The sequence below is a fragment of the Condylura cristata genome, unplaced genomic scaffold (assembly GCF_000260355.1).
Source record: "Condylura cristata isolate star-nosed mole 26May11 unplaced genomic scaffold, ConCri1.0 scaffold00023, whole genome shotgun sequence".
Lineage (NCBI taxonomy): Eukaryota > Metazoa > Chordata > Mammalia > Eulipotyphla > Talpidae > Condylura > Condylura cristata.
Window position 1 is genome coordinate 19,234,344 of NW_004567124.1, and position 22,879 is coordinate 19,257,222.

General features: G+C 31.4%; 1 protein-coding gene across 1 annotated transcript in view; it reads left to right on the plus strand.

Moving 5' to 3' along the window:
• Window positions 1–840: 840 nt before the first annotated feature.
• The window catches only part of FAM227B (family with sequence similarity 227, member B), a 151,072-nt gene continuing 129,033 nt past the window's right edge, over window positions 841–22,879 (plus strand). The window contains exons 1-9 of the mRNA XM_012728766.1: window positions 841–892; window positions 3,004–3,057; window positions 6,182–6,413; window positions 7,066–7,130; window positions 8,597–8,632; window positions 9,087–9,191; window positions 12,100–12,198; window positions 16,170–16,271; window positions 20,003–20,129. Of these exons, the coding sequence (XP_012584220.1) occupies window positions 845–892; window positions 3,004–3,057; window positions 6,182–6,413; window positions 7,066–7,130; window positions 8,597–8,632; window positions 9,087–9,191; window positions 12,100–12,198; window positions 16,170–16,271; window positions 20,003–20,129 (868 nt within the window). The 5' untranslated portion in view covers window positions 841–844. The remainder of the gene's footprint in view (window positions 893–3,003; window positions 3,058–6,181; window positions 6,414–7,065; window positions 7,131–8,596; window positions 8,633–9,086; window positions 9,192–12,099; window positions 12,199–16,169; window positions 16,272–20,002; window positions 20,130–22,879) is intronic.

A 22,879-nucleotide genomic window follows, 5' to 3' on the forward strand; every position in this document is an offset into this window, starting at 1 on the left:
TGTCTGGTAATATTCTTTGCTTGCAAGTCGACATTGATATTAAGATAGACATACCAGTTTTCTTATGATAGTGTATACATAAGATTCTAGATTTCCAGTCTGTTTTGGTAATTTCATTTCTATTAAAATATCCAACCTCTTAATGCTGTGTTATTCAACTTGTGTTATAAAATCTTTAACATATTTGTGTTAGGTGTTTAAAAAAATTTGTTCATTATAACTAGGTTTAAGTTAATTGATTAGTATTGACTGTTTTCTCTTGATTACGTCTCATTTTCCTTTTTTGTTGTATGTCTTATAATTTATACTATTGCGTATTGTGAATGCTGAGGTTTAGTTTAATTTTGTTTTCAGAATGTACAGTCTTTTTCTCTCTTTGGCATTTAAGATGAGAATTTTGTCTTTTAGAATCCTCCTAGACTTGAAATGAACTTTAATTCGAAAGAATTAAATCTAATTTAGTTAGATTGAGTTCACCTGTGATGAACCTACCCTCCAAAATCTTCCTTTTTAACTATCTCTTAATATCTTGTCAATACTGAGTTGGGTAAATTTGGATTGAAGTTTAGGTATTTTTTGCTTTACCTTTGAATTCAACTCTACCAGGACTCTGGAACTCAGATACTATAAGAATGCCTTGGCCTATATTACTTTACTGTTTTTCAGGTTTTCCTCCACTGCTCCTTTTTTGACAAAATTCAGAAGTGAAGAGTGGGAGCAGATAAAGGGATTGTTTGACTAAGTCATTTATTTTTGCATTTTCAGATTCCAATTTGTTCTCCCAGCTTGTGTGAATGCCTAAGGCACACTTGGTTTCTCTTCATCTCTATTAAGTTATTACACCATGGCAGACCGATTCTTTTCTGACTGTGCTCACATACCTTACTGTCAGGTAAGGAAAATGCCACAACTTTGTGCTCCCATAAAGGGCCTACTTCATAGATTTTAAGTCATGAAGAATTCCAGGTAGACTAGCTCTTTGGGTTTACAACATAGGCAACTGTACCAGGTTTCAGAATTAGTAGAACCCTAGTTTGATTTAATCATCTGATGTTACCATTTGATACTGCCCAATTTTAAGCAAGGGACTCTGTACTTGTACCATAAAGAATGGTGCCAACATTGTTTACTGGCATCCACTGCTCTTCACTAATCCCATAGAAAAGGTTTTTACTTTTCCTAGGTTTTTCTTTTTGTTGCCATTGGAACATAAATATTTTGCTTCTGTACACTTATTTTTTAAGATGATTGTAATTTATTCTCTTTATTTTTATTATTGTATATGTATTCTATATGTTCTTGTATATATGTCTTAAATAATATAAGAGAATTATTAATATTAAAAATAGAATAGTAAACATAGGGGTGAATGCATCCTTTTGAATTAATGTTTTTGTGTCCTTTAGGTAGATCCCTAGGAGTCGAATTGCTGGGTCAATGGCAGATCCATTTTTAGTCATTCAAGGAATTTCTACACAGCTTTCCATAGTGGTTGGACTAATTTGATCTCCCACCAGCAGTGTAGGAGAGTTCCCTTTGCGCCACATCCTCGCCAACATTTGTCGTTGTTAGTTATTTTTTTAATATGTGCCTTTTTCACTGGTGTGTAAGGTGGTATATATATCATTATGGTTTTGATTTGCATTTCCCTGATTATGAGCGATGTTGAATATTTTTTCATATGCCTGCTGGCCACTTGCATTTCCTCTTTAGAGAAGTGTCTTTTGAGTTCTACTGCCTATTTTTTGACTGGATTGTTGTGACTGGATTGTTTACATTGTTTTTCTTGAGTCCTATAAGTGCTTTGTATATCTTTGTGATCAATCCCTTATCAGTTGTATGAAGTACAAAATTTTTCTCCAAGTCAGTAGGGTATCTCGTTGCTTTTGTTTTATGTCTCTCTCTCTCTCTCTCTCTCTTTTTTTTTTTTTTTTGATGTATAGAAGCTTTTTAATTTGATCTAGAGCCTGGAATTCCATCCCAAAGGACACAAAAACATAATTCAAAAGGACACCTGGCCCCTATATTCATTGTAGTACTATTTATGATAGTAAGACTTGGAAACAACTGAAGTCCCCCAAAATAGATAATTGTATCAAGAATGTGTGGTACATATACACAGTGGAATACTATTCAGAAAAAAAAAAGGATAATCTAATGCCATTGATTGCAACATGGGCAGATTTAGAAAGGTATTATGCTCAGTGAAATAAGTCAGAAAAAAAAAGAGAAATATTTGATGGTTTTACTTATATGGGGGATATAGGGAAACAAATAATGGATCAGGGGACAAACTGTTACAATTAGAAGAAATTACAACAAACTAATCAAAAATAATCTGATAATTATAAATCAGTGAGATTCTGCAGGGGAGGACTAGGGAGAGGGTACAAAATGAGGGTGGGAAGAGCACAAGGGACTAAGGTGATGGTGTACAGGTGAATTGGTGGTAGAAATTATACCTGATGTAAAATCTGTACATGTAAAGAAATTAAATATAAAAAAGAAAAGAATAATAATATATTAATATAAAAATTACTATGGAATTATTGCTTATTGTACTGAAAAGTCAAAATATTTAAATTATTTTTCTATGTTACTAGTGTGAATTTTTAAATATTACATCAGCAAGAATTATATGTTAATACATTTTGGGCCCTGAGCAAGATACCATACAAGATAGCCCAACATGTCCTTCAACTCTTGTAGAAGTTTGAAATGGGAATATTGAGCTTGATCCATATGGAGTTTTTCTCTAGGAGTAATGTATAAAGGGAAATCCTATTACAGAATATGGTTTGTAGGCCCAAAATTAAATTTTGATCTGTGTCCCTTTTCAAAGTTTAGGGACTTTAACACAGTGAATATTTTATAAGATCTTATTTATGATTTTGAAAATTGTAATTTAAGTGTAGCATCATAACGTAGTTGAGAAAATGACATACAAGCATCATAATAAATCTGAATTCATGTTAGTTAACAATATTGATTTTGCTTCATTAGAGAATGCAAAGACCTCCAAAGAACATTGAAGAATTTTTAAAATTTCAAAATTTGGTGAGTAATGTATCCTCTTGTATGTACAAATGCATCTTTTAAAATATCTGTTATGTAGATGTGAAATATTAGATAATACTTTCAAAATAGAAATCCAGAAAAAATTCTGAAGGGGAAAATGTCTATAAATGTTCCTCTTGGTAGACTTATTTTGTTATCTTTCCTCTTGTCAATATTCTGTTCTCTTTTTCACCTTAAAAATAGGTTTCACTATCAGAAGAACTTTTCTACATAATTTTGATAATGTTATTTTTGTCTTACCTATTTACCCTTTTAAGAATATATGACAATTACACTATTTAGCTCAATTTTCATACACTACAACTTTGACTGACCAGTGATTATTTAATCATAATGAAATGTTCAAAATGTGTTTTATTGTTGAAAACTCCAGTTTTCAGTATTATGCTTGACAGTTATATTTTAAAGCTTTTCGGCTTGTAGTGGACTTTCACTTAGGTTCATACACTTGTTAGAATGAAAAGTAGGTTTTTTTGGTATTGAGGATTACCAAGGTTAATATAAAGGTGTTAGTGTAGAAGATAGAAAGAGGAAAGGAGGTTTCTTTTTTTAACACATTTTGAGTAGATTAGACTTTGAATGACTTGCAATATTTATGTTTAAATAGAATTTGTTATGACTAGACTATTGACAGTGGAGTTCCAAAATATCTATTTTTAAACATCTATTTTCTATTATTACATATATATAAATATGCTTTTAAAACTATTTTGGAAAAGGACTGAGTTCCTTACAAATAGAAAATGAAAATATTCTTAGTTTATAAAATTTATTTCAATAACCACAGCAGAGCCAATTATTTTAACTACTTTAGGACAAGACTTAGAATGACTTTGATTTAAATAATGGAGACTCCATCCACAACATTGCAGAATAGGGAACTTTAAATTATCTTCTAAAGCTAAATACAATATATATATATATATAAAAATTTGCTCAAAGGAAAATTCATGAGTTTCCTGACAGCATCCTTATGGAAGATTTAAACTAAGGCTTTAGCGGTGAAAGAGAACATGGCCAGGAAAGTAGATACCCTGGTTCTCCAAACATTCAGGGGCACAGGTAACCACACTCCACAGGATGTGGTGAATTTCCCCAAATGGACTTTTCAGAAAGCAGCACAGAGTGGTGCAGAATGATGTTGGTCACTAGAGTTTTATGGCCAGAGTAGGCAAGGAAAAACACCCCTGCAGATGTCATATTTATTCCCATTATCTAAATTTCCAACATGTCTTATATCCAAATTCTCCTAATGAGGTTCATCTCCTCCAGATCTTCAAATCTTCCCAGCCACTTCATCTCCTGCTGATTGAAAGATCAGCAATTACTTGGGTGAACACACAACCATGGACAAAGAGAAGACCCTTATCAATATAATCATCAGTCATGTGGACTCCAGCAAGCCCAGCACTGCATCTCATTTACAAGAGAGGGAACATAAAAAAAGAAAAAAACAACTATCAAGTAGTTTGAGAAGGAGGCAATCAAGATTGGTAAAGGCTCCTTCAAGTACCTCTGGGTGGTAGACAAACTGAAGTAGGGGATACCATCAACATCTTGTAGATCTTGTACAATGTTACCATCATTGATATCCCTGGTTACTAAGACTTCATCAAGAACATGATCACTACAATGTTCCAGGCCAACTACATGGTTCTCATCAAGGCAGGAGTATAGGCAAGTTGGAGGCAGCTCTTTTAAGAACTGACAGGCCTGCAAGCACACATTATTGGCCTACATGTTGGAGTAAAGCTCTTGGTGGCTGTCAACTCAATCAAACATAATCAAACACTCCTCAGTACCACGTGCTTCTAGGTTATCACCAAGGAGATAGGCACCTACTCCAAGAAAATATTCTAAAACCCATCACCATGACCTTCCTGTCTGCTTGGCATGGTGTGTCAGAGCCTAAGCAGGATAGGAATGGCATCCATTCAGAGAACAGGATGATGACAAGTAGGAGAGATTGGTTACCTAAAGGACAGAGCACATATATATATATATATATAATAAAGATGATGTTAGATAGTTTATTCATTCTTGAAGATAGTGATTATAATATGGGAATATTTGGAATTAGAGTTAGAAATGTGAATGCATAATTTTAAATGCATAAGAAGATAAAATATTGAGGAAGTATAAACTAGAGGAGATGAAAGACTTACAAAACCCAACTTGTAATATGTGATGCTGAACTAGATCCTGTAATTCTAAAGGATTAGTTGATGGAACTTGAATAGAGCCTGAGGAGTGGATAAGAATTATGCATCAATGTCAGTTTCTGATTCTTGGCTGTCTATGCAGGTGAAGGTTTTGTTTTAGGAAATACGCAGTTTTAAAAATGATGGGGTATCGGTTAAAGAAAGCAACTGATTTTCCGATGATTCAGAAAAAAACCTTTATTTTCTTTTTCCCATATCTTTTTAATGTTGTCCCTTTACTTATTGAACAATGTATAGCAAACATTTATTGAATGTTGACTATGCACATGGCATATACAATTAAATTTAATCACAATAAGTTAAATTGAGTTACATTTAAATTGAGTAAAATTAAAATTTTTAATTCTGACATAGTGTTATGAGGTATCGGAATGGTTATCATTATTCTCTGTTACAAGGTAGGAAACAAAGTCGCAGAGAACTAAGGAACTTGACCAAGTTTACATTGCTAGGCAGCCAGATGCAGGGTGTACTGAGACATGCAGACTGGCTTCACCTAGTTGATTCCTAAACTCCTTTGAGGTTCAGCTTAAATCTAAAGACTCCAGTAAATTAGCTCTTACAGAATAGGTTATACCTCTGATGCCCCCATACCCAGTTGCATGCTTCTGTGACAAGAACCATATAAAACATATACACAGGCATGTTCCACAATGTCAAGAGCCCAATCATTCAGCTATACTGCATTTTCATGTAGAAGTAAGCACCTTTTTGTAAAGTACTTGAAACTTCTAAAGCTTATGATTGTTTCACATTTTAAAGAATACATTTAATTCAAAATAATACTAAGGAATAAAATTTCAATTTAGTTTACTGGTTTTGAACTCTTATGTTAATTTATTAAAATTGATTTAAGTTGTATTCTGTCACATTTTTTACAGGATTATTGGCCAAGGAAAATTTCTTTTAAAGATAATGATGAATGGTCATACATGATAAAGAAAATAAAAGAAGATAGCTCATTTGCTTCAATTTATACACATTTATGGGGAAATGGCCCTCGAATACCTGAGGCATTTGCAATAGTGGAGTCAAGATTAGATGAATGTTCATTTCATTTGAAAAACCATGCCTCTAAAATATTGGAGTGGAACAATATCATGTACAGGACAAGTAAAGCCTTATTGCCTTATTTCTTATGAGTAAAATATAACATGTACCTGTCTGTCTCTGTGTGCATACTCTCAGAAGGAATAAAATCATAAGGACAGCTAAGATATTTAAAAAATCAATTTTATTTTAAAGCCACTTCCTTTCTTTCCATAGCTTACTATACCTTCCTTCTACTAAGAAAAATAATTTTTATATACATGCATTTTCCTCCTTATCTAGATACCAGAGCTCGGACTCCAGTCCATGCTAAGTCTTAAGTCTAAGTCTTATATGGGATCATATTCCAAATTACTGTACTTTATTGAATTTAAGGTAACCCTGATACAACCAAACTTAAGTGGCTGAACTATTGGAAAAACATGAGGTTGTTCAGTAGGAATAGATCAATGTAAAACTTTATATGTAGGAATAGATACTAAAGATGTATTAGTTGGAATCTGACTTTACTAAAAAACAAAGAGAAACAAAAGGTAGTAGTTACAATTATTCAATCATCTAAGGTGGTTTGTATTAGTGTTATGTTTATCAAAAATTAATCTCACTGTAATCTCACTGAATAGCTTCATATACAATTTCTTTAAGATAGTTAATTTTTTAATTTTTAAATAATATGTTTATAAATTTATATATTGTGAATTCTCATTTTTTAAAGGTTCTTATGAAAAATTACAAAGATACAGGGCACTTCTAGCAAAATATCCTAAGAAGAAAATAATGGTATAGTATCTGTTTTCACCTTCCTTCATTGCTCCTTCTGTCAAAATACAATCACTGTATTGTAGATAAAAACACTGAAAACATTTTTTAAATTCTACATTTGTCTGTTATCATCTACCTATCTTTGTGTTTTTAAAATATGGGAAAAGAAAAATATTGGATGTTTTCATTTATAGGGGAACCAGTAAAGGGTCTGGAGGGAAAAAAAACTGGCAGACAAAAGATAAGTGTAGATATTCAGCAGAAGAGTGGGAGGGAAGAACACAAGAGACTATGGTGATGGTTTACAGGTGACGTGATATATCTATATACACATACACACACATACATATATATATATTTCTTTTCACAGTCAGTATTATAATGTTAAGATTTTTCACATTACTTCAAGTTATTTGAATGTTTGTTTACTATATACATAGTACATTCTCTGGTTATTTACTGATTTATAACATAATTACTTTTAAAAATTAATTCTTTCTGACTACCTTTAGAATTACTTAGTCAGTTAAAACAAAACTTTGAAAATTTGCTTAAAATTATGTTTTAAATTACTTTGAAAAAATTCATCCTTTTCAAAAATAAATTCACTACTTCTATCCCAGATCAGATACAAAGATACAAACCTACTTAACTTCACTAAACATAACTTGGGGAAAAAATACATTAAAATTAAAATTATGTAAACAAACATTAGTGAAAATTAAATGCATTCTAAAGTTACATGACATTAATCCATAAAGATAAGTGCTACTACTAGTCCAGCCACCCTAGTAAATGTCTTTTTTTATTTCAAATAGTTTTTATTGTTTTCCCCAATTATGAATAATGCATGTATTTCAGAAAATTTGAAGAAATAAATACACATTTTTATTAAGCATCCTTATTCTGTCATTTACACATCAATTACATCTATCTCCTAATGTGTCACTTTAACTTTTATGTTTCAAAATTTTTAGAAATTCAGATTAAGTTATATTCTTCTAACTCATTAATGGAATTTTCATATATATTCTTTGTAGGCCATTTAAAAAAATGAACTAAAATGTGATAACACTTTATTGGACATTGGGTTAGTTCTCACTATCACTATTATTTAAAATTTCTGAGAACATATTAGAGCTAAAGATTGTGTATCTCTATGAATATTTTCTTAGGATAAATTTCCAGAAGTGGAAGGACATGTCCAAAGGCATGAAAAGTCTAAGTTTTTTGGTACATATTAAACAGTTGTTCTCTAGAAAGATGCCACCAATTTACATTTGTAACAAAATGCGATACTGAGTTTGATATTGAATCTCACTCCCTTATAGACATTTAATTTTACTAATGTTTGCAAAACATAATGGTTTAAATGTTATCAATTGCATATAGTTTAGTGGCAAAGTGAAGTTTAAAGTTTTTACTAGCCTTCATGTTTCTATTATTAAAAATTTGGAATTTAAAATATTTTAAATGTTTTCCAGCTTTCAGATGAAATGACAACAAAGAAGAGTATAGAGGTATTTAAATTTCTGTTCAAAAGATTATATGTCAAAGGTATTATGTGAGATAATAAATTATTTACAGTAATATAGATGTATCTATAAGTATAGAGACCCCACGAGAAATAGAAAAGGTATAGATGTTTTCTCTTTCTTCCTAGTCAATTTCTGTATGTATAATCTAGCTAAAATTTTTCATCATTTGAGTTTTGCCAAAGTTATTTTTGAAATATGGTTTTGTTTTACATTTGGATTTATTGTATAAATATGACAGTGTTCTTAGTTCCAGAAAAGCAAAAAAAAAAAAATAATGAAAATTTTCTTAGGGATAAATATTTTTCATTTGTTTTCATAAAAACAGTCAAATAATTGTATTAATGAATGATTCTTAAATGTCTTCTATAGTTATACGAGACTACTGGATTTAAAAGAGCAATGTAATGACTGTCCTGTGATATTTCCCTTTTTGTAGGGTTCCAGCTTCTCAGGATTCAAATCAAATGAACTTACTCAACTCCCCAGACATTTGGATGCGGAACAAATTTATCTTTTTATTTTAAAAGCCCAAAACTTTGATGTATGTAAACATTATTTTATTTTTATTGTAAGGTAAAAATTAAGGATATGATTCAATGAATCAAATACTTGAAGCTATGTCAGTTTTGATGTTGAGTAAGATTTAATCCTTTGGGCATTGTGTGTGGCAGGAAAGACCAGAAGAGAATGTATTACTACCTCAGTAGTCTGAGATCACTAGTGTTTATTGGTTTGGTATGTTACGATACAGGTGTTTTCCTCTTCCTCCTTTTTGCTCTCTAATCTTGGGATATCTAACCTGCTTATATCCACCACCCCCCCCCAAAAAAAAAAAAAAAACTGTGAGAACCCTTCCTCTCAATTCTACCTTTTGATGCTGTGAAGTACCTGGGGAAATTTTTGAGCAGTATTTCTCCAGGATAGCCAAAAAGGTAACCTAGATCATTGACTAGTGATTGCCAGGGGTAGAATGAGTGTGGTAATTGGTATTTATTTTCCACCCACGTAAAAGCCAAGTGGTCATCCAGTAAAGTTTCTATTTTCTAAGTGCTTAAACAGCACTTCTTGTACTCCCCACAGTCTACCCACCCTTAAATCCCTCCCCCACCTCTGGCATATATCTTTCCTTTCTGAAGTAGACTTACCCCCAGCCTTCCTGTGCTTATTTTTCATCACAAAAACCTGTAGTTTCTTCTCCTAAGTTTGCCCTCTGTTACCCACTAGAATGAACATAATTAACTATTAAGCCTAGATGAATCAGTTTCAGCTATTATTTCCTGCCCTTTCCTCACTCTCTTTACCATGTGATACTGCAAAAAGTAGAGTCTATTTGACCTAAACTTGATCTCCTGTTTGTAATTCAGGCAATCAAGCAACCATTCAAACTGATGGAATGATTCACAAATTACTTGCTCTCTTATTTTCTATGATAATACGAATGTTTTTCAATTCTGTTTCATATTTTATGAGATTTAGGTAAAAGAGAAGGCTTTGTCTGCCATGTTGGTACAATCATCTGATGTCATTTTTGTAAAAAAAAAAAAAGTATGGGTATTACTCTGGTTGTACTTGAGACATGATAGTATTTTTTTCAAATTCTCAGAGAAAGGATTGTGTTATAAATTAATATTAAATTATTAAAACATTTTTTAAGTATTCTAGAAACCTACAATTTTCTTCTTACCTTTAACATCCTGTTTTCCAAGATGGAAATACATTCTAACCTAATGCAGCATACACCTAACACACATTATAAATCAGTCATATAAACAAAACATAAAAGTAAAGTTATAAGAAATTTTCCATATAATTAACTTGGAGACTCTTGGCATTATTGAAAATAATAGGAAAGTTAGGAGTGGAACTAGATATTGGCTGGCCCAGAGGATTGGAAATGGAGATGACAAGTATTTACATTTAGGATATTTTGAGTTTGGCTACAATTGGTATAACTGGGCATAGATAGCCAGTGTTCTACTTGTTAATACACTACCTGATTTCTAAAAGTTATTTTAAATTTGCTTATTAGGAAGTGTGTAATGCAATGGTATTAAAGTAAATAGATGATGAAACAATAATGAAGAAAAAATAAAAATATGATGGTTATGCTAACATACCAAAGGGCTTAACCTTAAAGATGTGAAACTTGGAAAAAGAAAGTAAAAGAGTTACTGTTACGTGCTTGAAAAAATAAACTGAATTCACCGAAACCCTCCAAACATCTACATGCACATAGAATCAATAAATTATGTTTCTTGATGAGAGAAAATGTACATTATGCCTATAACTCCAGAACGGAATGTTGGTTACAGGTGATTTTTGGTAAAAAATGTATTGAGTTGAAATGATTGAAACACAATCTGTATTATGAAGGAGAAAGCTGAACCACATGCACACACAAATAGAAATTTGAAAGAACATCAGAAATCTTGTCCGATCTAGTTGTCAATGTTAGGAGAAATGTTCAAGTTAGATAATTATAGGTTTTAATCTGTGTTTACAAATTTACTTGAATCAAGAAATTATCCTCTCAGAGAGAAGGGGAAGAAGAACCATTTAACTTTTTAAGCTGAATTTGGAATTTTGGGACCATTTCTCAGCAATTTTTAGGTTGTTCTGACTAAATATTAATATTTTTTAAAGAATTTAGAATTTTTGTTTAAAAAAAGTCAGTTATGCCTATGGTAATCAAAGTTAATGAAGGCATATGGTTAATTTACACTAAAAAATATCTTTGCTTGAAATTTAGAAACAATTTGGACATAGCATTTTATTTCCCCCCTATTTTACTTTTCTACTTTCTTTATGCTTCTGGACTTTACATATGTGATTTGTAGTTAAGAAGTTTGAAAGGTAAGTTGAAGTTGCTGCATTGTACTCCATACTATATTTAGTGGCCTTTGAGTTGTTCCCACAAAATACATGACTCGTTATTGGAAACCTTTCAGTTATGATTGGAACAAAGTTATAGTTATATATTTTCGGAAGTACTGATCTAGTATTTATTGTGAAAATTTAGTGTTCCAATTACAATGTATTGTAAGGATAGAATATATAGCATACTTCAAACATTTACTACCATAAAAGAATGTAAAGTATTTCATTAAAAATTTTTGCATAGTATTGGTATTGGATAGAGTATGAAAAATAAACATTTATAGAGTTGTATACCTATAACCTCCAAAGAGGATACAATGATATGTCTACATTAACACAATAAACATAATTTGGGAAAAAACAATAATTTACAAGTATGTGGAATAATATTTCAAACATGTTTGGTTAAATAAAATGTCTATAAAATTTCACTTTTTAAAGCAACTGCTAGAAAGTTTAACATTCTATATGACTCACATTAAACTTCTATTGATCTCTGTCAGTCTATAACCATTGAATACATATATTTTATAGTGAATTTTAAGTCGTTTTCTGTGCTTTTTTTTCTGTAGGAAAAAGTTTTTAAAATCTGGAAGACTCATTTCCTCTCGCAAGCCTCTATTGCTCTTTTGCATGATTCATTTTGGTGGTGGTATCTCCATAAATTTAAGGTATAATGATAACCTCTTTTTTTTAAGTTGATTTGCATCATAATTTTTCAATAGTGATAATACTGGTACAAAAAATAATGTTTTCTTGGATTCTTTCAAAGAATATTTCACACAAAACTAGAAACCTTGTTTAAAATTTAAACATTCAGGGAGTTTAAATTAATATGAATTTTTGGATCAAATAATATCAATGAAATCAAAAATTATAATTAACAAATTAGCTTTACCCAACACTTAGACTTACTGATAAGTATTAAACACAAAACCTACTGCAAAGCAGTGACATTAAAAGAAGCTCCATTTGGGAAACAGTCTAAAGATCAGATGGAGAAAGGGTCTTCACTTGATTCAGAAAAATAACTTCACAAGGATTAAAAAAGAGAAGTGATGTATTTCTGAGAAGCAATAAGAGAATGGAAATAAGCAACATATGAGTGTTATATTAGAGAATATGTGAGCCTAGAGACGTTATTTAATACCAACATAGCCTCTGAATTTGGAAGATTGAACATGTAGCATCCCAGGAGATCACATCAAGGAAGCTATCCCACCAAGAAAACCTGCAATGAACTTGACTCTCCCTTTGTGTAACTCAAGTAAATAATGCTTATGGATTTTCAGGGAAAAAAAAAATTATAGCATGAAGGAGTGAAAATTACCAATTTTATATGCAAATTATCCAACTAATGATTTCTTTTAGAATAGTTAACATTATAGGTAAAAATATCTGTCTGGTATTTCTGATATTGCTAAGTACTGAATATTGTTAGGAAGAAGCATATCAACTTCTATGAAGGTAATTATCTACAGAAATTTGTGAACTAAGGAGAGCTTGTTGCCTTAAATTTCATTCTTTACACCAGGATCCCAAATTTATAACTTTTCCATAGCAGAGAGAAATAAAAATTTTCCCACTTAAATCTGTTAGGGTTTTATATATGTTTTTGAAAGAAACATTAACTGGCAATGTTCCTATTAAATAGTTTGTGAAGCCATACTAATATTTTACTATTTTAGGCCAAAAAAAAAGTAATTTAATGAAAATTTTAATGACCCAATCCACTTTTAGAATCATTCTTGGAATAAGACGGAGTTAGTCATTTTTAAATCTTTAAGCAAACTATTTTTTAGGAACCATAGACATCTAAATTTAAAATGAAATATTTATTAAAACTTCAAAATATTATAATTTAATAATATTTCCAGCATTGGTTATGATTCTGATGTTTTGAAGAGCAGTGTATGAGGTAGCTGAATTAGTTTTCTTCTAGTGTTTAGAGAAGTAAGGGGGTTTGGGGGTAATTTGGTGATCCATATTAAATTGAAGCAAACTTTCCATGATTTTACCAGAATATTTGTTCTTTTATCTGTTTCATTTATTGTATTTATCTTACAGTTTTTTTTCTAAGATGATTCCTTGTTGATGAAAATACACTGAAATTAGTGAACTAGATGAATAACATGAACTCTTAGGTCCCTACATACACTAAATAAATGTGGTGAGAAGCAAATTTGTATCCGAGTCATGTAAAATTTAACCCATTCCTATAATATTTAAGTTTTATTAGGTGAACTTCTATTTTAAACAGTGATTAATTTTTAGATGACTATAAATAAGTAAATTTATTTTGGGTTCTTTTATGAAGAATAAATAGTACTGATTTTATAACTGGAGTATAATAAAAACCAAGATACTTGTATAGTCTAATTGCCAATAGTATAATGTTCAAAATGCATAATGATATTCTAGAATTTCTATATTATTAATATAAAAGTTAATTTTTTGATTTTTTTCATGGCCAGTAAATGAAACACTGAATTGAAATTCATAAAATTAAAATTTTCAATATAGTTTTACTATTTAGTGTGAAACTTTTGGGTAGTCAAGAAATCTGAGATTAACCCAGATATTTTAATTTCTGTCTTTATAAAAACAAATAATAAACAGATAGAAAAATATCATATTCCCTTTCCCCTAGGGTTGTAGTGTATACTAAAGGGGGTATGAATAAGGAAAAAAAATTGTAAACTGTAAAATTCTGCATAAATTGAATATAGGAGTCTATTAAAAATAAAATTAAAGGAGATGACTTTCAAAAACAACTTTATCCACTTAATAAATTATGTAACCTTGAATGGTTATTTTTCTCTCTAAGTAAAAATTACTTATATGGTAAAAAAAATACATAAAGTTGTTTGTATACATGTAAGTAGACATGTAAGTGTACAAAGAATGCATAGAAGAAAACAGAGTAAAAACACTCCGTGACATAAGCTTAACAAACATCTCTGCAGTCACATATCCAGCAGCAAGGAAAACAAAGAAGAAAGACAGTTGGGACTGTATCAAATTAAAGAACTTCTGTATGATGAAAGAGAAAGAGATGGTGACTAAAACAAAGAAACACACTAATAAATAGGAGAAAATATTTTATCTGATAAAGCATTGCTATTGAAGACCTAGGACTAGCTTATACAACTCAATAAAGAAAACAAACAACCTAGTCACAAAATGGGCAGAAGTCTAAATAGCCCCTTCTCTGAAGAAGACATACAGATGGCTACAGACATATGAAAATGAAACTCAAAAAACAATAAGATACCACCTCACATATGTGAGAATAGTGCATATCAAAAAATCAGAAACAAGTGTTGACAAAGGGGTGGAGAAAAAGGAAACCTATTATACTGTTGATGGGAATGTAGACTGGTCTAATTCCTAAGGAAGGAAGTGCAGAGATTCCTCAAGCCATTAACAATGGTCTATCATATGGTCCAATTCTACTAAGTATCTTCCAAAGCACGCAAAAACACTAGTTCTAAAGGAAACCTGAACCCCTGTGTTTATTGCATCACTATTTACAATGATAACCAAGGTATGCCAACAACACAAATTCCCCAGAATAGATGAATGGATCAAGAAGATGTGGCATATATGCACAATGGAATAATCCTAGGCAATTAGAAAAGATAAACTCATGCCATTTGTGACAACATGGATGGACCTGGAAAGGCATTATTCTAAGTGAAGTGAACCAAAAAGTGAAAGATAAATACTGAATGGCTTCACTTATATGTGGAAACCAAAGGTAAGACTGACCCTTACATGAAAACCAGAAATCTGAGACATTAAAGAAGGTATAAGGGAGGGTAGAAAATGGGGTGGTGGTGGGGGGACACATGGACTATGGTGGAGGACTCTGGATGCTTTGCTGGTGGGAAAATTGGTGACCTGAGAGGTGAAATCCTATATTGTATGTTGTGAAAAAAATATAAGGATGTTAAAAATAGTTAAAATTTTTTTTAAATCAATCTAAAATAATTTGTTCATTGCTTAATCGATCAAAAATGTAGGTTACTACATTAGGACTTTCTTATAATATTGCCATTATTTTCTACAGATTTCTTTCTTACAGTGTATTTTGTTTTTAATTTTGCTATCATATCATTTTACTAGTTCTACTTATGGCTGTCTTATTTAGTTAAATCTTGAATTTTATACTTATATACTGATAATGAAAGAGTTAGAATGGTTTGAGAACAATTGAGGGCAACTAGCTCATTAGTTACCTTTATATGTCCTATGATGTAAGAATATATGTGCATTTATCACACATGGATATGCTTCCTGTGTATATGCACTGTACTGACAGCTTGAAATAACTGACAGATATAACAAGATACTTGTCCTTATTTAATTTTACTGTACTACTTTAAGTGATGTATACATTACCTACATTTGGCAAATGGGATAACAAGTACTTAATTAACTTACCCATGGCAATGGCAGATAATGCATTTCATTACAGCATTTAAATTTGTACACACACAATTCCAAAACCCATATTCATTCTACTATAGATTTATAATCTTTAAAAGTAGGTACTTTTACAGATATAAGCAGTAAACTCCATTTTTTAAAAAATTGTAACTTTAATGATCTTAATTCTACACATGTTTTATCTTGTTAGCCTGACAGAGAAAATCAAGATTTCTTGTTTGATAGAATTTCAGAAAGTTATGTGATACTTTTCATGAGCATACCACTAAGTCGAAAGGATGCCTTTTTTCAGGTGAGCATAGATATAAACAGTTATGCTAATTAATTTTAGAGCTAATAAAATAGAAAATATTTTATTTATACCTCTGTTAGTACATTTTGTTACTTTGATGGCAAAATTTCTGAATAGAGTAATGTAAATTTTAAAAAATTATGCTCTCCCTTAGAATATTTTACTCCCTTAAATAGAAGTCTTACACAATATATTTAGTGTAGTATAGGCATTTTGTTTATAAATTAATAATTTGAAGACTATTGACTTTTATATATCGAAGTGCTTTTTTTACCATTTTCTTTTACTGTATCCTATGTCTTTTGATCTGTTTAAGAAAACAAATTTATATTATGCCTAAGGACTCAGCCCCTTTACGGTAAAGAACAGTATACAACAATATTAAAACTAATGAAAATAGTTAAATTATTTTCTTCAATAATGTGAAATGAAGATATGTAATTATTTTATTGGATATTTTAAAAGTTAAACATCTAGCAGCTCAAAACAAAAACCACACTCAAATACTTTTTTGTGCTGACATTTATAAATCAGAATAAATATGTTGGAGTTAGGAAATGTTTTCATGAGTTAAACAAATATAAAATGAAATAATTACTTTTTACTTTCACAATGAAAGTATAAACAAACCTAAATTGTCAGATATTCATGATCAGTCTTGATAGGTCTTACACATTCACTGTCATGGAAGGAACCCAGTAATGGCCTGGGAAAAAGAAGACTGGGCCTCATGTCCAGAATATGCTACCAATTACCTTTGGTGATACTGGCAAGACCTTAGTCTCTCAGGTTTATAGCCGGGTTATCTGGCAGATAGAGAGGTGATTTGATCCATGATTCATAAATTGTTTTGTAGGATAGTGTTCTAAAAGAATAGACCAGTATATTCTCTAGCATTGATATTTTTCCCCTTATTTGCAGGATAAAGTGGTTAGGATTTTTGGTAATTAAGTTGTCTAGAAATAACAAAAAAATTTTTTTTCCTATCCATAATCTTTTACCTAGTCTATACTTTCGTGGTGAGTGTGCCCTTGCCTCTCAGTGTGGCTTGATGAAAGCAAGCAAGCTTTTAAGATAGGGCATTAATGAAAAGAATGTGAAGCCTATTTCATGTGGACAAACATGAAAATAGTGAGAGGCCTGTTTATGTGTATACAAAGGAAAGTAGTGACACCAATACATAGGCTCCATTTTCCAACTTCTAATCATACACAAGGTCTGATGTTCTTCACTGGCATATATGTACCTTTTAATAGATAATACATACATAACCCTTCTCAAGCCATGACTTGATTTTTTTTCTGGGTCCTTATTTTGAGATCTTTCCAAAGAGATATTAGAAGATGTTTAATCAAGATTAGAACTATATTTGAGAATAAACCAGATGTGTACCTGAGCGATTCAACCCCTTGCGCTGTGTTTGATGTTCTTATAATGTTCCTTTCCCTTTTTCTATGCTTGAGAACCAGGCCTCCTACAGATCTGTCCCTCCAGAGCTGCTAAGTAAACGTGGAGCCTCATTGCTCACTGATCAATTTCACTGTTTTTCATTCATTCAGACAAGTGGGGATTTTATTATTATTTATTAGTTAAGAAGAGAAATGTATTACTATTTAAGAATCAAGAATTTATCGTCAAGCCCCACTATTCAGCACAAAATTAAATTAATTTAAGGAAAATTGGTATAGCTTTTACTTCTTTCTTCCAATATTACATAGTGATATTGCTTCAGAAAATTACCTTAAACATTAGGAAAATCGGCCCTCCCTGGTGGTGCAGTGGGTTAAAGCACTGCACTGAGAAACTAAAGCCACTTCCGCATGAGTTCGATCCCTGCCTGCCCCGGAGGTGGCCACATGGAGCGGCAGACCTCTCCTGACCCGCCCGCTGCTCCCCTTAGCAGTGTACTTCGTCAATCTGCCTGTTCTGCTTCCCACTCTGTCTCTGGTGAATCCTCTCACCCTCCGCATCTCTGGCCTGTACCCCAGTTCTGTATGAATAAATAAATAAATCTTTAAAAAAAATTAGGAAAATCTTTTAAATGTAATCTACTAAAGATTAAATATTCACAGAAATTTTAGAACTTTTCCTTTTTCACGTTGTTCAGCACTTTGATTTTAATCATCAGTATCACATAAGTGTGATTTTACATCTACAAATACAGTATGTGGTTGTTTCTGTTAGTAAAAATTATCATGGTTCAGTCAGTTAAATTAAACATACCATGATTTAAGACCATCACACTCCCCATGCCCAAAAAACAGTGGAGCTGCTCAAAGAATGCCATTACTTACCAGAAAGTTAAAGTACAACTAGATTAACTAAAAATCGATGACCTTTTCTATATTGTTCTACCCAGACAATTCTCCTCCTCATTTTTTAATACTAGAGCCATGCCTGTTGGCTGGACAGCACCAAAATAAGCCCTGGGAAGTAGAAGGGTGTCTTGGTTTAAAGGGTGGAGACAAAGGCAGAAAGTGAAAAGGTAGGGTGACCAGAGCTTATAAGTGGAACCCAGTCACAGGCTGGCTATTGTTGCTGTAACAAAGTAATAAACTTTGTGACTTAAAATAACAGAGATTCAGTGTCTTAAAGCTATAGAAACTCAGTCTTCAGAATGAGTCATTAGGGGGCAAAAATCAAATATCAACAAGGCTAGTTTGTTTCAGACGTTCCAAGTGAAAATCTTGGCTCTATCTTCTGGTGTCAGATATTCACCAGTCCTTGACTTCCGGTCATAATCACTCCAGTCTCTGCTTCTGCCATCATTACTTTTTCCTATTCCAAAGTAAAATTTTATTCAGGCTCCCTCTTCTAAGGACAGGTGTGATTACATTTTAGATCTACTAGTGAATCCAAGATAACCTCCCTGTCTCAATATCCTTAAATTAATGACATCTGCAAAGCCCTTTTGCTGTATATACATTACAGGTTCTAGGGACTTAGATATTGAACCTCCAAATCCTTTCCAATTCTAGAATTTTACATTATTAATGGATAAGTGATTCATACTTATGTGAATACAGAATGCCAAAATAGATTTTTAAAATACTTAATATAAAAATATATCTTTCTGTGATAAATCATTCCATGAAAGGAATTTAGGGGACGTAGGCATTTTAAGTCACAGTATACTGATAGTTTTATATATTTCTTAATGTCTGATCATTGTTTTATTATACAAACAATACAATAGTTATTAAGTATATTAACTCATCTAAACAGACTTAAATTATTTAGAAATAAGCTTTTATTCTTACCACAAAAATATAATTTTGTAACAACAAAAGTGTTAACTCTATGGTGATAATCTTATTCCAATGTGTAAGTGTATTAAGTCAATAAATAATATATCTTACATGATCTTACCTGTCAGTTAATAGTATTTCAGTTAATACATATGTGTAGTTTTATTATAATTAATTGCAAATTTCACATTGTAGGAGAATATGACTGCAAAGTTAAGTGAAATAATTGTATAGTATCAAAAAATTTCTTGACTTCACTTTTTTCTCCAGCTTAAAATTTTTTCACAAAATGCTAACAAATAGCCAGGTCAACTAGCTTTATTTCCAACTCTGCTTTGTTCATATTTCTCAATCAGAAACACAAAGTGGTAATAAATGGCCAAATGCAAGCTGTAAAAAAAAGGGATGTTTCACAAACTTAATTCTTTGGTAGCTGAGACAATATATAAAACATTTTATTACTTAAGTGGCTTATTTTCGTAGGTGTATCCTGATTGTTTGGCACAAGCTATCTATGCAACATTTCAGGAAGCATTTCCAGAATCCAGTAATCTCTTTAATGATGAATTTAAAGAAGACCTAGGGAATAACATTTGTCTTTGGTTGACAGGTATGAATATATCATTACATCATGAATATATATTTTGATTTTGGATTATAGTTCTTTTACTCCATTAAAAAATTGGTAGATTTTTGCCTTATAAGACATGTCATAATTATTACTATGATTTAAAATAATATGATTAATTTGTTATGAAAAATTTTGTTATACCAAAATAGTTATTTTAAAAGTCAAATAATTTATAGCCAGTAAAGTTATTATAGAAAACTGAATTGTCACAGAAAGCCATGCCATATATATGTCATGTATTTTGGAAGAGATATTTTAAAACTGCTTTTAGAATACTGCTGACATTCTTTTTTATTGAAGTAGTGTTGGTTTATATCATTGCTTTTATTTGGGAGTATAGTAGTCCTCTCTCCCCCACCTATCAGGTATAGTTAGTGCTGGTAAATAATAATGGGCATATTCTAGAAATAACTGAGTTCTTGATGGTACATACAATCAATCATCAAAGAAATGTTTTTGAACTACCTGTTATAAGTACATAGGAGTAGAAGGACTGAAAGGCTGAAGAGAAATAAAATCTAACCCAGAACATTTAACTAGAGATTTAGGTACTTGGGTTTAAAACTAAGGTGTAAGTTCATGGTCCTGGAATGTCCTTCCCATTTTTTTTTTTTCTAACTCGATTTTGCTATTGTAGACTGCCAGAAGCAATTAACTCTTCAATTATAAATTTTTTTTTTGTCAATTTTTAGTCCAAATTTTGACTGATCCTTTAAAATAGGTTTGTCAATACTTGGGAAGTACTTCTATAATAAAATGGTTCATATTTTATGGAGTGAGACCTTGAAAAGTAAAGATTAGAAAATAACACTGAGAGCTTTCTCTTTCATCAACACTGAGAGAAACAAAATTCTCCCAATTGAGGAGAAAAATCCAACAAATTCAGACAAGAAAAGGTTGAAGCATAGCATTCTTATAGAGGATACTTTAAAAAAAAAAAGTGATGTCTCTCCAAAGAAGACACATAAATGGTCAACAGATAGATAAAAAATGCTCAACATCACTCATTATTTAGGAAATACAAATCAAAACCACAGTGAAACCATCTGATACCTGTGAGAGTGGCTTATATAAAAAAAGAACAGAAACAGCAATTTTGGCAAGATATGGAGAAAAGGAAATTCTTGGACATTGTTAAAACTGTAAATTAGTGACACCTACAGAAAATAGTATGGGGATGCCTTAAATCTGAAAGTAGCAGATGTCCTTCTAGGTATTTGTCCAAAGGATATGAAAACAATTTGAAAAGAAGTATACATTTCTGTGTTTCTTACAATAATAGATGCAGTAGCCAAGATAATGAAACAACCTAAATGACCATTTACAGATGTCTAGATAGAAGTTTTCATATATATACTTAATAGGATACTATTTAGCTATTTTAAAAGATGAAATATTGCCTTTCATGATAACATGCATGGAATTTGAGGTGATTATGCTAACCTACGTAAGTCAGAAAGTGGAAGACAAATACCAGATGGTTTCTCTGTTATGTGGAATATAAATAAGCAAAGTAAATGAACTAATAAAACACAACAGAAGTATCTCTCGGACTCTTAGAGATCCATGGTGGGTTTACCAGAGGAGACACATTAGGGAGTTGGGAGAAATGGGTAGGTGGAGTCAAATAATGGTGAATGGCATAAGAACTATGGTAGTGGGTTGTGTGTTATATACATATCAAGATGTAAAGCTGTACTCCCCAGTATTAAGTCAATTAAAAAACATATGAAAACAACTTATGAAAAAGCTAACAAATTTCAAAAAAATCTGGTATAGACTGAATTATTTCTCCCCCCATCCCAAATTCATTATGTTGAAGTCTAAATCCCCAGTATACCTCAGAATGTTACTGTAGATGGGTATTGGACTTTGAAAGACATAATTAGGCTTTAGTGAAGTCACATGTGTAAACCTAGTTATCATATAAGTGATGTCCTTGTAAAACTATAGGCACTAGGATTGTGTGTCCAGAGAGAAAAGGCCATATGAGGACACAGGAAAATGACCATCTATAAGCTAAGCAAATGGCAACCTTTCACAAATCTAATACAGATTTTAAAAAAAATAATATAATAGTTATTTTTACATCATTTTGTGCCTTTTCCATCTCAGTTGTAATCCCCATGGGCTTCGCATCACCTGTATGCCATCACCATATTACAGTGTACTTCCCTTCCCCCACCGTTTTTAATCCCATTCCCCACCCCACCCCCATAAAATGTTTCTGGTACATAGTTGTTCATTATTATTATTTTCTCCCCTGGTTCCTTATACCTGCTATGTGTGGAACCATCTGATATTTGTCCTTTTCTTTCTGGTTTATTTCACTAAGCATGATCTTTTCCAGCTCCATCCATGTTGCTGCAGAAGGCATGTTTTTATTTTTTTGATTGCTGATATTGCATATATATATACTACATTTTAATCCAATCATCTACTTTTGGGCCTTTGGGTTGTTTCCATGTCTTTCCAAAGCAAACTAACACCGATTTTAAAATACCTTTTCTTATCTAAGTTAAAATAAATAAGGTTGAATGCTTTCAATAGAAAGTATTCAATATTTCACCATCAATTTTCAGGTATGATATAATATTGTTTGGAAGGCACTTTATATTGGATTAAGGAAATTCTCTTAGTTTCCTAAGAATTTTTTAATATTAATATTGTCAAATCCCTTTCTACATCTACTGAGACAATTATGTGATTTTTTATTTTATTACATTAAT